Source organism: Triturus cristatus, chromosome 7 (genome assembly GCF_964204655.1).
Source record: "Triturus cristatus chromosome 7, aTriCri1.1, whole genome shotgun sequence".
Taxonomy (NCBI): domain Eukaryota; kingdom Metazoa; phylum Chordata; class Amphibia; order Caudata; family Salamandridae; genus Triturus; species Triturus cristatus.
Window position 1 is genome coordinate 865,862,645 of NC_140590.1, and position 18,910 is coordinate 865,881,554.

The following is an 18,910-nucleotide window of genomic DNA, read 5'->3' on the forward strand; positions in this document are numbered from 1 at the left end:
ACCACAGTACCGCGAAGCGCTATTTCTACACAGCTTCTAATCATGCATGCCATGTGCCTGGTGAGAAAAAGGACCTATTTGTTGGTACAGTTATGAGAGGTTTTCTTTTAATGCTTCCATACGAAAGTCTTTGAAGCTCATCTAACAAGCATTGAAAATGCAACAGTTATCGCATTTACGCGAGGAAGCTATTGGCATTGTAAATGACAATGCCTTTTATTTTATGTTTTAAAAACCAAAACATAAATAAAAGGCATTGTCATTTACAATGCCAATAGCTCAAACTCCCGTAAATGCGAGACCTATTGCATTGCAAATGCTTGTCTTTGTTTGGCTGTGATTAGATGTTGTGGATGGTCTTTGCCTCACCTGGTGATCAGATGGAATATAGTTTGCCTTGAAAAGAAAAGACCAGTTTGAACGGGAAATCCAACTTGCACGTAGTGTGCTCACAACGTACAAATCACTAGGCCAACCAGGCCAGTAAAATCACATAGCTACCCCTCCATCGTGTAACGAGAAAGAGGAGGTAGACACCCAGGTGTTGGTCTTATCAAGACGTAGCTATTCAATCACTTAACATTCAATCAAGGAATGGAAGGCAGTTCCAAACACCAGTGATAAGAAGAAGCAAGGTAGAGATTGTACAGCAAGTGACACTTTCAAAATACATTCTGACATGATTCCGCAGCGGTAAACAGATCAATATTGACGATCAACTCCCCCAGTTGCATGCCCCTGGCAAGAGTCGCATTGCAGTTAGCAAATAATCTTCTATTTACATCCCCCGCAGGGGCAGGCACCTGGTGCCAACAATTTCCATTCCCCACCAAGGGTCAGTGGCAAATATCACCATCAACATTTATTTGTACAAGTTCTAACCTTGTCTATGTGATGGATGAAATAATGACATACAAATTAATACAAATGAACACAAAACCAGGGAACTGCATAATGCATATCCCTTCTAAGGCACATCTGGCCTAACCAGCCTACAAGTGAAGCCCCCATCAATAATAAATCACTGGCAACTCAGAGTAGGGCTGAAAGGTTCAGGACCACCAGCAGGTCAGTTCCCCCTTCAGCCAGCCGGGTGCCCATATACTCATTACCCTATCAAGGGGACAAACCAGCAAAGTAGTCGAAATTCTTGGGTTCTCCCATTCTCTTCTGCATATATTTCCAACCCTTGCTCCAGGTGTAGGTGGGTAGGTGTTTCACAAAGTGGCCCCCAGCCACAGCAGAGGATTCTGGCTGTGTGATCAGTTGAGTTGCGTGGACGAAGAACAAAGAGGCTGCTCCTTCAGTCATGTGGCTTTTTAAGCTCCGTTGTGGTGCCCCCGATGATATCACGCATTGAGGAAGCATGAAGATGGGGGTTCGGATGCCTCTCCTACCCTCTCTCACGCCCCGCAAGAACTGGCCGGCTGGACAAGTGATTTCCCCAGTCCTATAGTGTACTCAGGGACCACCATGCAGCCTCTCCACTCCGGACTGTGGAGCGACTAAAAGCTACACTTTGCTAGTTGTGGGGCTCGCCGTCTCAACATCTTCTTGTGGTGTAGAAAACCTGTAGCTCTTCGAAGTTTTGTCTTTTTACCAAGGTGACAGGCAGCACATCTTTGTAGAGGATAATGGTGTCTCCTCTAAAAGTTGTTTATGTGGTGCCATGTCTTCTTTCTTTCTAAACTGGTGGACTTGCATTTACATGTCCAGCACCAGGTTTTCCCGCTGTTGGAAATTGGAGAGTACCTGGTGGGTTAGGTTCAGGCAGATTGCATTCTTCTCTGGTAGTTGAAGATGTCCGATGAGCGTCTGTGTGTGAGCCTCTTAATCTGAGTTGGTGCCATCGCCACTTATGCCGTGAGTCTGGATACTGTTCCACCAGGAACGGGTATTGAGGTTTTCAAGTGTATCAGCAAGGTTCCTTAGTTGGTTACAAATATCTTTTATCTTTATAGCCTGTTTGCCATGTTTGTGCATAGAGCTGCCATATCTTTGCGGGTATAACTTTTGGTCACCAGGGCTTGCAGCTCTGAGTCACTATGGCAGGGAAATCGACAGGACACAGTGTCATTGTCGACTTCAATTGAGATTTGTCTATTTTGGGAGAGTGCCGCATGTCTTTTATGAGGGTATTGGTGGACTTATAAGAGGTTGTTACCATGGTATTTTGGGTGCTTTTTTCATGCCACCAGGCAGAATTAAATAGCTCCAACTCACTTTAGCTTGTTGTCATCCAGTCTTGAGTGCCCACTCCAGTCAGAACTGTCCCTTCTGAATGGGAACACCAAAAACCCCACACTGGTTTGCCATGTGGGTAGTCCCTTTCTTTAGGGGCGCAGAGAGCAAAAAGCGATTGGTTGTAATGCGTCGTAGAAGAATTAACAGTGGCTGAGACTAAGGCATTGCACCCATCATTTTATGTTTCTTTTATATTCATCTGAGCATAAATAATGTATACTAGTGGGTTTATTTGACAAATCCCTGCCTTAAAACGAAGTATGTCTTGGCTGTTTTGGTCATACTAAGGTCATTTTGCCAGTGACAAAAAAAAATCCACATTGATGATGCAGTTTAAGTTAAACAGAGTGAAGGAACACATAAAACAACAAGAAGGAATTAATATAAGCAACAGCAGTGTTTAGATAATACAATGTAGCTTTTCAAGTGACAAGGAAAGAAAAGGCTACATTGGAGAAACCATTTAACATAGTCAGTATAGAGGCGGGGCTTGGGCATCAAGATGGCGGTTGCACTCTAAGAGTGCTCTGGACCCCCTCCGTCATCCGCCCTACACCCGACGCCAACAGCCACCATCCACCTGTAACTCTTCCCGATACCGACCTGCTGGCATCTCTCCTTCACTTTGGGCCGGTTTCGGGATCCTTTAACGTCTTGGCTGACCTGTTTCAACTCCCCTGCCGCGGCCATGCGCAAGAAATGGCGGACCCGTTGGCGGCCCGGACCGGGGCTGCGGATCTTGGAGGCCGGTGATCTTCCCTTCGCCACTCCTGTCCATGTGTTGGGTGTACTCCTGAGAGCTGGTGCTGCCGCATTTTGGAAGGGACGTGGTGCGGTGGCGGACCCGGGGCCGTGAGGCGGGACCCGCCGCAGAAGCTGAAGGGGATCGGGCCTGCTGCCCTGCATTGCGGTGAGTTGCGGCGGAGTTCTATCTCCCGCAGCAGGGACACAGTCATCTCACCGATGCTGACGGTGGGAGGAGCGGAGGGCTGAGGGCGGCCCGTCACTCTGTCAGCGGCCTGCCCCGCCCTGACGGCCTTGGGCACTGCTGCAGCCTAGTCCCGGGCGGAGTGCCAGACTGGCCCAGTTTCCCCCCATACTGCCTGACTTGGCCGTCGGGATCGGGCGGCGGTGCATTAAAGGGGGGCGGGCTCGGAGGCTCCCTGGGCCCCCGCTGGGCCTCTGATCTGCCACAGCGTGGGATCCCCTGCTTCCTGGTGAGGGATCGTGTTGCTGGGCGAGTCTTTTGCTGGCTTCGGCTGGGCCTCCCTGCCCCCACGGACATCCACCTGAGAGGTCCAACCCCCATTGGCTGCTCAGGGGGGTACGAGCGGCCTCAGGCTGGCTGGACCTGGTGTGTAAGGGCGGGGGGCTTCTTCCTGGACAAGGCCCTGCTCTCTTCGGCGAAGAGTCTGGTGACCTGGTGAGAGCTGGACCCTGGCCGCTGGATTGGGGACCGGGGTGGGCATGGGGATTGCCTGGGCCCGTCTGTGTTCAGAGGTGGGACCGGCCTCCTGCTGGGGGCCCCTGGTGGAGGTGCCCCTTGTTCCCATCATCGTTGACGAAGGGGCCCAGAGGTGGGCGTTCGGCCATCACATCGGGTGGCGGACGTGCAGCGACCTAGTGCCCCACGCCCCTCTCCGTTAATCTCCCACTACTTTCCTTCCCCAGGTGGTCCTGGGCCTGCCTCGTAGGCTGCTTGGAGCCCCGAGGGGCACCATCCCGGCCGAGGTTGCCTGGTTTGTCCCGGGCCTGCTCCTGCGGGTTGCGGCGGCCCACCTGCCTGCATCGAAACGCGTGGACCTGAGGCCTTGTGGAGCTCCTTCCACACCAGCGGTGTCTGCTCCGGCGAGTGGGGTCTGGGGGTGGGGATCGGCCACTGCGTCGAGTGGCAGCGTGGTGGTGCAGCGCCGGCACCTCCAACCCCCACTTCCTTCCCGGTGGGGGTCCGCGCTGGGAGCATGCTGTTGTAACGGCCGCCTACACCGGCCTGGCCGCCCTCCCTGCGGTCACCGGCGCCACTGACCGGAGCATTGACGGCCTGGGTCTTGGCCGAGCCCCCCCTTCCCCTCTCCCCCGGAGGACCTGCGGCATTTCTTTGCCGGTACCGGACCGCTCTGTACCTTGGAGGCGATGGCCAGACCTCGCGCCCCACAGAACCCTGTCCCCGCCACTCAAACTAAGATGGACCAGTTCACCACGGCGGATCGGGATCTTGGCGGGGGAGCACCAGCCGCGCCGGGAGCTCCCGGGGGCGATCTCTCCACCATCCTTCAGGCGATAAGCACGTCGCAGGCATCCGTGGAGAGCAAGATTGGCGAAGTGAGGGTGGATGTGGCTCCTATCCGTCAAGACCTGCCCAACGCTACAGCACGCATCGCGGAGGCGGAATCCCGCATTTCCACTACAGAAGACGACATTGACCAACTTAAGTTCCAGGTGGCCCGCCTCCAGACCCAGACCTCGGAGCTCCACCGAAGGGCGGAGGATGCTGAAAACAGATCACAGAGGAATAACCTGCGCCTTTTGGGATTTCCCGAGGGGGTGGAGTAGGGCCATGCCGACACCTTCGTGGAGACTTGGGTGCGCTCCTGGATGCCCAAGGAGGGCCTCTCGCCCTGGTTTGCTGTTGAGCGGGCCCATCGCTCCTTGACCCCCAAGCCAACACCTGGAGCCCCCGCCCGTCCCATCATCTTGAGGGTCTTTAACTTCCGGGACAGAGACGCTATCCTCAGGGCGGCCAGAACACATGGTCCACTACAGTTTCAAAATACTAAAATCATGGTCTTCCCAGACTACTCCAAGGGGGGTACAGACTCAGCGCCGATCCTACGACGAAGTCAAACAGAAGCTCCGCGCCATGGGTCTCCGCTACGGTCTTCCCTTCCTGGCCCGGCTCAAGGTCATTTTCTGGGATAAGACTTTCTTCTTTGACAGTCCCCAGGAGGCCTGGACCTGGCTCTTGGAGGAGCGGCCCCTCCAGACGAGCCCGGCTCCCTCCCTCGCCCAGCGGGACCCCACGCAGCCACATCCAGCCCTCCCTAGACCCCAAAGACGACGGACCAGGTCCCGCAAGAAAATTGACCGTCGGAGGGCAGACTCTCGATCGCCGGGCGCGTCCTCCACCACCAGGTTCCGGCTCGGGGGTCCACCTACCCCAGCCCGGCTATCTCACTGACTAACTCGAGTTGTCTCCCTGGCTCCTCTGAAATCCTGCGACATGTCTTGTTGGACTCTGACCTGTCCCGGAGCCCTGAGATCCATAGCTCCGGCAAAGAGGAGAACACTTGAGCGCGGCCACGTGGCTGGAACTGTGGGACTCTGTATCTCGCCTTTAGATGGCTTCTACAACAAGATTGTCCCCGAGGTTCCCGCAGCGGGTGGTTCTGCTTCATGCTGCCTCGAGTCTGGAGACTTACTCTCCACCTTAAGTTCAGGTTTTGCTTATAGTTCTGATAACACCGTTGTCCTGACTGTATTGACGACTGTTGACGACTCTGTTATCCGGATACATGGAGAGGGGTCCATCTCTGCCATGCTCCTGTTTCGCTAGCCGTTTTAGATTAGCAGTTAGCCTCACTGTGGAGTTGTTGGTTTGACTTGCTTTCTCTTTTTAGTGCGACAGATGCTTCCTTTTCCGAAGTATAGGGTGGGGGGAGTTGGGGGGCGAGGGAGGGGGGGATGACCATTGTCTCCCAACAGTTTGTTGTTTTTAGCTGCCTACGGGCCGCTGTTCTTAGTTCTACTCGGTAGCTACACTCACCGACCCGCCTTTGACGCTGACACGAGATTCATCGTATCACACACCTTTCATCCACCACCCCAGGCCCTACGACGTGGTTTCCCAGGGGTTCCGGGCTTCTTCGTGCTTGCATCCACCAATCCATGCACCGCTCACCCTGATGGCGTCCATCTTCAGTAGGGGCCTCCACATCATCTCCTGGAATTTCAACTGCCTACTTGACCGTATCAAACGTGCTGCTGCCCTTCGTAGCGCCCACCGACATGCCCCGGACGTCCTGTTTCTGCAAGAAACCCACCTCCTGGGCTCCCAATGCAACTTCCTTGCCAGATACGGGTTTGACAGGGTCTGGCACTCTGGTTTTACACGAGGTTCCTGGGGGTGGTGGTGCTGCTTCGGCGGGGGCTTCCCTTTACCCTGGCACGCGCTGAGACGGACACACACGGCCGCCATGTGGCCCTGTCGGGTACGATCGAGGGCCAACCCCTTAACCTCTAGTGTACATATATTCCCCCCGCCACTATGGCTTCTACACTCCGTTGCCTTACGCCGATACTTTCATCCTTCCCACCGGGCCTGACTGTAGTGAGGGGCGACTTTAACACGGAACTCCAACCCATGCGCGATGCAACAGGTACTCCATCAGCCTCCCGCCTGGCCTCTGCAAAATGTCTATCTGACTGGTCCTCTGCCTTGGGTCTCTGTGATGCCTGGAGGGTGTGGAACCCCCGTAAGGAACAGTATACCCACACTTCGGCGGCCCACCACACCCACTCCCGTATCGACCTGTTCCTACTGCCTGCCATGGACTGTCAGCTCCTGTCTGGGGTCACTGTTTTACCCAGGGATATCTCCGATCACTCCCCCGTCTCCCTCCGTCTTGGGACCTCCTTTGCAGGCCCCCGTGCGGCATGGCGGATGAATGCTTGGTTCCTGCAGGATGCCGAATTTGTCGCGGCCCTCGGGCGGGAACGGAGGCTTTATTTCTCATCCAATCCCGGTTCTGTCTCCTCGCCGGGAACATTGTGGGAAGCCGGTAAGGCCCACCTACGTGGGGTGGCTAGAGGCCTGGTTCATGTGAAGCGTAAGGAACAGACCTCACGACTCGCGCAGCTGGAGGCCCAGGCGGCGCAATTGGAGGAGCCCCAGGCTGCCAGCAACAGCGACGACTCAGTTCGGCGACTTGCACTGCTCCGTAAAGAGATTTGTCAAATCTCACTGGAGTCTGCTAAGATGCTATGGCGCTCCTCGGTGGTGCGTGTGTATGGCTGGGGCGACAAAAACGGCAAACTACTTCACAATTTAGTGTCCTATCCCAAAGCCAACCGCATTATTCCCGAGATTTGGGCTGAGACTGGAGCCCATCATGTTACATCCCCGGCCATTGCCCGAACCTTCGCCGGATATTATGCGGCCCTCTATGCGGCCCGTCCTCCTCGGAGCTCCTTGGCAGATTGGTTGGCTCGGACTGATACTCACCTGCCCTGCCTCTCCCGGTCGGCCTCGGAGGCGTTGGACCTTCTCTTCACCTCGGAAGAGATGCATGGTGCTATCTCACTGCTGCACTCCGGCAAGACGCCCGGGCCCGACGGGTAACCCCAAGAATACTATGCGGCCTACCACGACATATTGGTCCCACACTTAACAGCTTTATTCAACCACATGGTAGATGAGGGGTCCTTCCCACCAGAGACAGATGTGGCCACCATTGTAGTCATTCCAAAGACACAGCCGCCCTCCCTTGACTGTGCGGAATACCGCCCTATTTCCCTCCTTAATACAGAAGTCAAAATCTTTGCCACTGTGATAGCCCAACGGCTCCGTCCCTACCTGCAGGGCCTAGTCCATCCGAATCAATGCGGTTTTATGCCTGCCCAGGGCACACGGCATTGCATACGCCGCCTACACCTCGCTCTTGCACATCGCCATCAGCTCACCCCGTATCTGGCGTTGCTTTTTATAGATTTTGAAAAGGCGTTCGACACGGTGGACTGGAGTTACCTTGATGCGGTGTTGGAGAGGTTGGGTTTTGGCCTTCCTTTCCGGGTCCTCTACTCTAGACCCAGGGCACGGGTCCTTATTAATGGCGTGTTATCTGAGACATTCCCCATCCGGAGGGGCACCCGACAGGGTTGCCCGCTCTCGCCGCTCCTCTTCGCTTTGGCGATGGAGCCCCTGGCCTCTCTCATCCGTCAAGACTCCTTCATCCGAGGCTGAGCCTGGGACCCGAGCCACACTGACAAGATAGCCCTGTATGCCGATGACGTCCTTCTGTGCTTGGCGGACCCAGAGAATTCTGGCCCACGCTGTTTGGACGCCCTCTCAGCCTTTGAACAGGTCTTCGGCCTCAGGCTCAACCCAGCGAAGTCCACGCTGGTCCCCCTTCATCCATCCCGGGCATGCTTTGACTGGCAAATGAATATCCCCTTACGCAAGCAATCGTTCAAGTACTTGGGGGTGTGGGTCGCCCTCTTCCCGGAGCTTGAATGGGCCCTGAATATCAGGCCCTTGGTCGCTAGGGCCAAGGCCGACCTCAAGAGGTGGCAGTCCCTCCCCCTCAACCCCCTGGGCAGGAGTGCCCTTTTCAAAATGATGGTCCTCCCCCGCTTCCTGTACATCCTACAGAATATCACCGCCCACCTCCCGGGCAGTTGGTTCCAGGAGATGGACGGCGTCTTCACTCGATTTTTATGGGGTGGCGGGAAGTCGCGATTATCCCTGGCACATTGCCGCATCCCTCCCTACGACGGGGGCATGGGGGTCACAAATCTACACCTCTACTACTTGGCCATGAGGCTCATTGTGATCCACGACTGGTTCGTGGGCGGCTGGTCCGACCCGGCGTATCGGGTGGAACTCAGATCAATGGACCTTACGCAGGTTCAAGCTTACCTGTATGGAAGCCCAGTGCCACAAGCTCTCACTGCCGTCACTAGGACGGTACTAATGGCCTGGCGTACTGCACTACGCCATGTAAAGTGGGACCAGACACTCACCAGATAGACGCCGTTGTGGAGCGGAGCATGGTTGAGGGAGGTATCATCTCTCCAAGACTTGTTGTTGGGATCTTGTTGGAATCTCGCTCTTGGGGGACGTCTGGGTGGGTGATCATATCAGATCCTTTGCTGACCTCCAACAACGCCATTCCCTCCTTCCTTCCCAATTTTACAAGTACTTACAACTCAGACATGCCCTCCACTCACACATTCCATCTCCCACTGCATTTCCGGAATTTAGCCCCTTGGAGGCCCAGGTAATAATGGGGAACCTTGGCAGAGGTGGGGTGTCTCGGATTTACCGTTCCCTGGTGAATAACGGTCCCGTGTCCCTGGACCGGCTCCGGGCCCGATGGGAGGGGTGGTTGGGCCCCCCTAGAAGAAGCAGACTGGAGAGACGCCCTTATGGCCCGTAAGACCCTGACAATCTCCTCCAAGCTGCGCCTCGTTCAACTCTACTATCTTCATGTGACATACCTTACTCCAGCATGCCTGTACAGCGCTCACATGCGGTCCTCTCCAGCCTGCGCGCGCTGCAGCCGCACCCCAGAAGATTTTTACCATATGGTGTGGCAGTGTCCCGGTTTCGAGCCATTCTGGGGGTGGGGGTGGGGGGGGGGGGGGGTTGGAACTTGAGCTTATGAAAGCCCTGGGTTGGGAGGTCCCCCACGACCCGCTGCGCCTGCTCCTGGGGGTGTTTGATGGCCTTGATGGATCCCGGGCGGACAAGTGCTTCCTAGGTACAGCGGTAGCGGTGGCGAAGCGGGACATAGCGGCACTCTGGTCCCAGGCTAAACCGCCCACTGTGAGGAGGTGGAGACGAGGAGTAGATTGGTGTGGAGTCCAAGAGGAGCCCCTTTTCGCAGCCCGGGGCTGCCCCGAACTCTTTGGTAAAATATGGGGCAAGTGGTTCCACTTAAGACCCGCCTGAGGGGTCTGTGTGTGTTGGATACGCATATTCCGTTAAGTAGGTATGTCATGCCCATTTCAAAGGTGTCTTATGAGTCACGGTCGTCTTCACTTGAGTGTCTTTTGTCCCATTAATGTGTTTGATTTGTTGCCGATGAATTCTTGTCTTTGTTATGAAAATGCAATAAAGTTGATTATCAAAAAAAACATAGTCAGTATAAAGGAGCTGAAAAAGGAATAAATAAATGCAATGAGAGAGGACAGAGCCAAAGCTGAAACCGAGCAAGATGCATGTGCCCCTCTTATACTCTGGATGCCTGGCTCCCACAATAACCCTACGCTTTATAAGATAAGTAAAGCTCCTCACCTAAGCAACACCACGAAAGCTGGCGAGGCAAATCGAACTGTACGCCCGGGGAATCCGGATGCGCTGCTCGTGCCATGTGCCCTGGGTAAGTGGTCCTGGAGGAGTGAGTGTGAGTGGTGGGCAAATAGGGACCAACCAAGTTAAAGCACTGGCTTGCAGAGCTGCCAAAGCGGCACCCTGACTATTTTCAGCTCAGAAGATGACAGAGCCGGGCCCGGGCCTGTCACAGATGTAGGACGAACCTTGCAAGGCATAGCCCTGCTCACCGTGGACCGGAATGAATGTACGAACAGGCAGGCCTTTGCTGAAAAGTACCAGGTTCTGTTGGGCCCAAAACCAAGACCAGAGAGAAAGAATCAGTGGAGGACATTGAGAGTTCCATACACCGGGTGGCAGCCCTCACTTTAGAGTGCTGCAAGATCACCCCTGCCTACCCCAGAAAAAGCACCAGAGGAGAGCAATACATCGGTGGTGCAATGACACGAGCAAGAAATAAACATAGAGGGTGGGCTAGAGAGCTTGGCAGATGAAGAAGCATGAAGAGAGCTTGCAACACGAGGAAGACAGCATCACAGCAACAGGGAATGCTGTAGCGGGGCGGGTGAGTATTTGGCAGGGAGGAGAACCACACACAGGAGAGGGATAGAAAAAAACATGCATTCTCATAAAGCACCTAATAAAAAAGAAAAAAGGGAGTTCACTAAAAGTGAGCAGTGGAAGGCTAGACGACAGCCAATCACACAGAGGACAAAGAGAAGATGGACAGGATGGGACAAGGAAAGACATTGAATAAGAAAAAGCAAATGAGAGAAATAACAAAGCCAACCAATGATGAGCTACAGGTGGACTGTAAGCCCCTGTAAGTTCTTGGTAAGCCCACAATAGGTCTTTTGCATCCAGCCAGATTGAGCTGCATAGTAGGCTCGACCTAAAAACATCCACTCCACCTCACCCTTTCCATATATAGACCCAACTCTAATGTTCATGCAGTTATTAAAATACTCTAGTAAATGGGAAGTGGATGATCAGATTGGGTGGGTTGTTGGAAAGTAGGGAAACAAAAGAAGCAGGGAGAAAAAGCTAGGCAGGAGCATGCAAAAAAAAATGGCCACACACTTGTGCACCGCATGCTGCTGTTCGCACGGATTTTTAAGCACAAAACGTGCCACCGGTGCAAAATGGCAGTGCGATGAGCCATTTACAGAACCCTGCGAAATTTCATGGAATTTTTATTTAACTCTGTGGAATTCCACAGAGTGAAATTCTAAGAGTTCTGCCCAGGCCTAATGGTGAACCAGGTTCGAGTGCCAGCCTTGTCTCAACAGCCTGTGATTCTGGGCAAATCACTTAACCTCCCCGTACCTCATATAACTGACGCTCACGTAAAGCGCTCCACTGCCTTTGGATCAAGTTTGCGCTGTAAAAAACGGCAAAATAAATAAGTAATACAGCGTCTGTCCCTCCAGTAGCCTCCTGCTCTCCAGCTTTGTTCAAAGTAATGTAAAAGAGAGGCTGGAACTGGGCACCTCTTCTAGGTCGGGAGCCCTACCGCCACATTATCGAACCTCCGCATCCAGGGCGGCTGTGATAAAGCAGCTGCTTACAAAGCATGCAGCCACTACTCTCTCCGCAGCCCTTTTTCACTTTTTACTGAATACTTGTTCAGCTATATGTATTGGTAGAGAGCTGGAAACAAAATAAGAAGGCCGGTCTGAATAGTAGGACTATCCTGTTGGAGACAACACTGTTAAATTCAAAGGACTTTGTTTGCTTTCTGTGTGGCTACGAAAGGAGACCTCAGAAGGTTTACACCAAATGTAATATTTTTGCTTAAATGCGGTGTCATTATAGCTCTTTGTTGAAAAGAGACATTTGTTTGCTTTCCAACCCAATAAACCCCATGCGACTTGCTCAAGGACTAACTCTATACTGCATGGAGGATATGTGGCTCCCACTTTAAAGACATCAATGGCCTGCCCTTCTCTCACTCTCAGGACTTGGAGCTCACTTCTGTTGGTGCTGGTCTGCACAATTTCAAACAAAAAAATGCAACCGTGTTTTCTTTGGGGGCGGGGGGGGGGGGCAAAACCGTGGCAGTATACTATTGTGTCGGTAAGAAACTCAGTACACATAAGGCTCTGTGAGGTCCGTATGTGTACCAATAGGTTCCCTTTCAAGTGCTTCTTATCAGTGGCACTTTTAAGCACAAAACCTGTAGTGTCCTAAGTGTGTTCAAAGGGGTTCATTCCATGACAGGTTTTCAGGCTACTCAACATAGAACTGTTTTCCATTTGATACGTGGCCTATTTATTTTATTTAGAAAGAATATATGTTGTTGATGATTCTCTCCAGAATCTGCATTGGAAACCCCTGTAATAAAGGAAGGTGTGATGGTAACCGTTATAATTGGTTTAACTTGCACAGAGAAAGGAAAAGGGGATATATTAATTTTCAGCATATAGTTGATTCAGTAAATAGAATAAATGACATAATATCTATCCAAAACACAGATTTTTCATGAAAAATGATAAATGATTTAGTCCCTTCCTAAAATAAACTATTTTCTATGTTCATTGCTTGTGTGTTATACCTCACTTGAAATTAACTGGCTGTGATGTCATACAAATTGTGCACTAGAAAAGTGCTAACTTACAACAATATATTAAAGTAAAAAATGTAGACATATGCTGCTGTACCACGCCCTCATTTTTACAAGTTCAGAAAAAGTTTAGTAAAGCATAGTATGACACGCCTTCGGCGACCGGTAGTAATCCCAAAATACAATTGCCATTGTTTGCAAAAAAAAAAAAAAGCCTGAAGGCGTCTCTTGATGGGCCATCTGGCAGTAAAACAATGCCTTTCTCTAAATGTGATACTTTATGAAAAAGGGAATTTCCCCACCGTCTGTCTGAGGGTAGGGGACATTATTCAATACTTTTATATAATCAACTGTAAACATGGAAATACAGGGGTTCATAAAGATACAGCAGGTAAAGTATCTGGAATTTGCATGAGCCGACATCTTTTGGCTTCTAAAGAGTCTGTGCCTTGTGTAACTGATCAGCAAAAAGACACACAATTGATGGACAGAATGCAGAACAAATCAAAACATTCACCCCAGTCAAGAGATCTGGGTTAAATCCATCATTCTTTTGCTCACCATGCCACCCCAGTTTAGACCTGGCCATATGCAAATCAGTCTTGACCCTGTGCCTTATGGGAACAGTCCAGCCCGAACTGCCAAGCCAGGTCCTCCCTGGACCGGAAACAAGCATCCGAGGACCGGTTTCAGGGTTTCACCCCTCTTCAGCCAGGAAAGCTTGATTCCAGTGGCACAGTGATCCCAGGACCCACGTCTGGGCATACGTGGCACACTTAGGGCGAGAAAGCAAAAGACACACACTTGATGGACGGAATGCAGAACAAATCAAAACATTCACCCCCAGTCAAGAGATCTGGGTTAAATCCATCATTCTTTTTCTCACCATGCCACCCTAGTTTGTTGTTTTTGCATTTGTGTAACTGACCGGCTCGGCCAGAACTGGCTTTTCTTTAGGGCAAAACTGTTACTGTTATTCTGTGACTTCTAATTACATTTCTGGTTGTTCCATTGCAAACTGGCCATTGCCTTAGCCAGCGCTAATGCCAATTGAGCTGGTTCTTCCAATGCAGGCGTTATTTAGGGCAGGTTCCCTCAGATTACAGCCGGTCCCATGCTGGGACAGTGCCATCTCTGCATCTTAAAAGCAGTACACTACAAATAAAGAAATAGTTCTTTAACTTCTCCAAAAATAAGCATTATATGTGCAGAGGGAACAGTGGCCACTGAGAGAAGGGCAGTTGTGCCACCATGCAGATGTAGAGATGATTGCAGGTGAGGACTGCTTTCATGCATGACATTGACTGGATAGGAGTTATGGTGGTATAAAATGGATGTTGTATAAGTCTGACCCCAATGCATAGGTCTTGGTCGGGAAGAACAATGCTTCTTAAAGGCATGCAAGGGCTGGGAGTCATGTGAGAACCACGATGGGAAGGGTTTCACTTTTGTCTTGCACACAAGAGTTATTCACTGAGGGGGTTGTCAGAGGATTTGTCATGGTATAGCAGACAACTTAAGCTGTTCTATGGCAAGTGAGAGATAATCACCAAGTTCTGCCCTTCAGCTCATATTTCTTGAAATTAAGTAGTAGAACAAATGTGGGCATTTCTCAACTAACAGAGAACACCTCTGTATGGCGCCGAACCATCTCTGGAATGGAATGTAGGAAAGTGCCCCTATTGTCATGGTCGCCTCCACTTTTTGCCACTGGTACTGATGTTTTCTGACTGATGTGCCCTGGATCCCTGATAATCAGGCCCCAGTGCTAGTGCTCTTTTCCTAAAAACAAGGTCAAGTGGTCTAATTGTAACACAATTGGCAAACACTTTGGCACCCCTGTAAGTCCCAAGTAAATGGTACCCTTGGTACCTAGGGCATGGGTACCAAAGAGATTCCTTCAAGTGCTGCAGCATGCATTATGCCACCCTAAGGGACCCCCCTACAACTTGCATGCAGGCGGCCATTGCAGACTGGGTTTCATGGTACAAACCATGAGAGAAAACAAAACATGGCACACTCATTGAGTGCCAGGCACAAATAACTGCATGTAATATATGTAAGTCACCCCTACAGCAGGTCTTGTAGCCCTAAGGCAGGGTTCATTATATTACACATGAGGGCATATCTGCATGATCAGCTATGCTCCTGTGTTGTCTAGTTCAATTACTAGATGGTACAAGTGAACAGGGAAGCCATCTTCAATATATGTACTGTGCACTAATCATTAAGAATTCCCCACCTACATGAAGGCTTTACTGTAACCTATGGTGTTTGGTATCAAACACCTTGTCCTAATAAATCTGTACTGTTGCCAGTACACGATTTATTATGACATGCATCCAGAGGGCACCTTAGAGGATCCCTGAAATACTTTCCTCTATCTAGTGTGCTGGCTGACAGGTACAGACCAGCCTGCCACCACAGATGAGTTTCTGACCCCTTGCAGGTGAGAAACTGCGCTCTCCGAGGCTAAAAACAATGCCTGCTCCGGCGAAAGGTGGTAACACTCCCTTTGAAGCCCCTGGCCTTGATATGCTAACAAGGCCAGGGGCTTCAAAGCCCCTGACGCCTTTGATATGTGACTCTGGTTTCCCCCTGTCCTGAGGCCCATTTGGCACCAGGATAGGTGGGACATTAGCTATGCAAGTAGGCTTGTTGCACCACCAGGCTAGTCACACCCCTAAGGTGGGGTACCTGATGAGCTACACGAAAGAAGGGATCCAACATCTTGTTTTTGGTGGAATTAGTAACTCTGGGACAGGGTTATGTCCACTCCCCACAGGAAGTGGTCATAAAGGGGGTGTAGTGATACCAGGGGTAAGTAGCCCACTGGCTACTACCCTTTACTTCTCTTAAAGCCCCTACATTGAGTATTTAGGTGGCCTCCTGACTCCAGGAACTCAGATTCGACTGACTCCAAAAGAAGAAGGGCAAAGAAGGGCTGAAGAAGGCAAGGACAGAGGACTAGCTGTGGACTTTGGCGTCAAACCCTGCCTGCCTGCATCTGTCCCGAAAATCGCCCAGACCCGACTCGTCCTGCAGCTGTGCATCTTCCAAAAGCCTTGGAAGGCTGCCAGCACTTTGTCAACCAGCCTGCATCTCCTTTGAAGTGGAGGATCCAGGAACACAGATTCGTCTGCCTGAAAGAAGAAGGACAAAGAAGTGCCGAAGATGTGGCTACTGTGAACCAGCATCAACTTTGGTGCAAATCCCTGCCTGACTGCTGCTCTCCCTTGGCAGTCTGCCCAGCACTTCCCTGACCCAGCAACATCTCCCTTAGACACCTTTCTGTCGACCCCTGGGCCCACTAAAGGAACAGCCACCCAGCAAAAGGTCATTGTGCTCCAGGAGGTCAGACCTGTCTCCTTGCCATGTTAAGAGACGGCAGAACCCTCAGGAGCTGCCCTGTACCAATACTCGAGGTATTGGAGCCAGTTGCAAGCACCAAGGCTTGTTTGTATTCAGTCGGAACACCACCGCCGCCAGAACTTACCTGCATGTTGAGGGACTCCAAGAGTGACCTGCTCCACACCAAGAGTGGCCCTGCTGTGTTTCTGCAGGAACTCTGAGAACCGTGAGAGCCTCTAACTCACTGACCTGCTGGACAAAACACCTCTGCACCAGAGCTCTCCAGCCTGGGCTCACGTAAACTGACGGTGTCTCTGTGGTCCTGAGACCCTCAAGAGCCGAACCCCACTTGGGTTCTGCAAGACTGTTACCCCCTTGCAGCTTCCTTATTACAGGTACTTTTCCCATTGACTTAAGCGTGTAGCTTTTGAGCCTACCACAGCTGAGAGCACCTCTGCATCCGGACACCCCAGGGCAGGTAAATTTGAACTCTTGCCACTTTTGTGGACCTTGGCCCCTATGTACCTTAAGTCCAGAAGAACAGTCCTGTAAGTCGTCTCTAAGAGTGTCTATGCAGTGAATGTTTCTCCTATAGGGTAACATTACCGCAGCCGAGGATCATGCTTCAAACCTGTCAGCTGACATTTTCTACGTTTTTTACTGTAAAAATTGATAATGTCTAAAGTACTTAACCGATTCCGATGATCTTGGTGTCTAAAATTATACAAAAATGTTATTTTTCTAAATTGGTCTCAAGTTTCTTTTTGAGTGTGTCACTTTAATTGAATCTGTGTGTTCAATAGATGCTAACAGTACTCTGATAAAGACTAAACTGCTCGCCCCACACTACCATAAAGAGAGCATTTGGGATTATTTATTTAAACCCAGTAAGACAATAAGTCGTCACGACTTTCTACATAGTGTACCTCATTTTGGTACACTACATAAAAAGCATCATGAATGCAGTGACTCATTTGGGCTTTTCATAGATTTGCAAATGTTCGTTGCTCATAAGTATGAGTATTTTACAATTTTTCCTCCCCTTACGTAGCATTTGATTAGTATGCATCTGATCTGATACTGCTCTTTGTGAGTAACACATTTTCTGGCAGTTTTGTTTCTGTATTACTGCCCTCATTCAGCAATGTTTGGCAGCACCTGTAATTTGCATGGATATCTATGTATAAATACATCTTTATTCCATCCAACAGACATTATCATCATAGAACACATTCACTTAAAATAGCCCAGACCTATTGCCTTACTAATGTGCTTCCTTTTTCAATTTTGCAAGCATGCATTTTTTTTTTTACTATTTATTGTGCACTTTTAATGCCTACTGCATATAAGCAAAGCAAAAAAGAAAATTGCAGGCTGTCCAAGGCCAGATATGTTGGATTTGCTAATGCATGTTATAAAAAGCGTTAGAGTTGGACGGATGAAACCAACATGAATAAGATAAGTGCACATTTCCATGATATGATTGGAGCCACATCAAGAAGTATAACCAGCCTGCACACGGGGAGGTGGGTGGGTTGGTGAGCAATCTGCAGGTAGAGCCACCAAGAGGAGTGTTACCGAAAGTAACTTTTTCTTCACATGGATACCTCTACCCGCATATTCCTCATCTTTTGAGTAGATTTCCAAAGCAGCCCCCTACTAGGAGGTGAGTACTAGGAGGTGAGTCCATAGTTGTTTATACCAAGAGATCTTGAAGGGCTAAGCGAGCAAAGTGACCCTACCTTTTTGCTGCAGAGTCCAAACAATAATGCTTTTCATAGGTGTGAGGGATGCCCAGGTAGTCACTCTGCAAATGTCTGCGACTAGCACACCTCTTGCCATCGCAGAAGTAGAAGACTTGGCTCCAGTGGAATGAGCATGAATGCCTTTTGGTGGTTCTTTGTCTGCCATGGCATAGCAGATCTTGATATTCAGAATTATCCATCTTGATAAGGTCCTCTTGTGGACTGCCTTGCCTTTTACCTGTCTAATGTATCTCATGAAGAGTTGGTCGTCCAGTCTGAATTCACGAGTCTTGTCCATATAAAAGCTGACCGCTCTCCTGTGATCAAGTAGCTGGAATCTTTTCTCCACTATCGTTGGGCGTGAAGGAAGGTAGGTTCGGAGGGTAATGGACTTGGGTTGGTGGAAGGGGGTAACCACCTTTGGTAGGAAGGCAGCCCTGGTTCTGAACACCAGCTTGCCTGGAAAGAAAGAGGTAAATGGAGGCTTTACAGATAAGGCTTGCAATTCACTTACATGTCTGGCTGATATGATAGCTATAATGAAGACTGTTCTAAAACTAAGGAGCGGTAGGGCAACTGTGCAACGGATCACTGGGGGCACGATGTGAGAATACGTTTGAGGTCCCACCCTGGACTAATGAGGTCCCATTCTGGCATAATGAAAGGCATTGGAGGAAACTTGTTAATGAGCTCCTTCAAGAATCTCTCTACAATGCGAGATTTAAAAAACATTTGGTTGATCTGTGAAACTTAGAAAGGCTGATAGGTACCCTTAAAAGTACCCAGCGCGCAACCATGTTGGGCCAGTAAGAGAGCGAACTGAAGAACGTCAGACAAACACGCCGGAAGAGGATCTACGGAGTTGTCAGTACACCATGCAACAAATTTGCCCCATCGGACTGAACAGGCTGTTTTGGTCGAGTGTATTCAGATTTATTTATTTATAAAGTTTTCTAT

The 18,910-nt window shown here is 50.6% G+C and overlaps 1 protein-coding gene across 1 annotated transcript in view; it reads right to left on the reverse strand.

Moving 5' to 3' along the window:
- WDR55 (WD repeat domain 55) overlaps positions 1-3,178 on the reverse strand; it is a 191,441-nt gene extending 188,263 nt beyond the window's left edge. Inside the window, exon 1 of the mRNA XM_085617805.1 lies at positions 2,848-3,178. Coding sequence (XP_085473931.1) covers positions 2,848-3,150 — 303 coding nt within the window. The 5' untranslated portion in view covers positions 3,151-3,178. The remainder of the gene's footprint in view (positions 1-2,847) is intronic.
- Between the last annotated feature and the right edge of the window lie 15,732 nt (positions 3,179-18,910).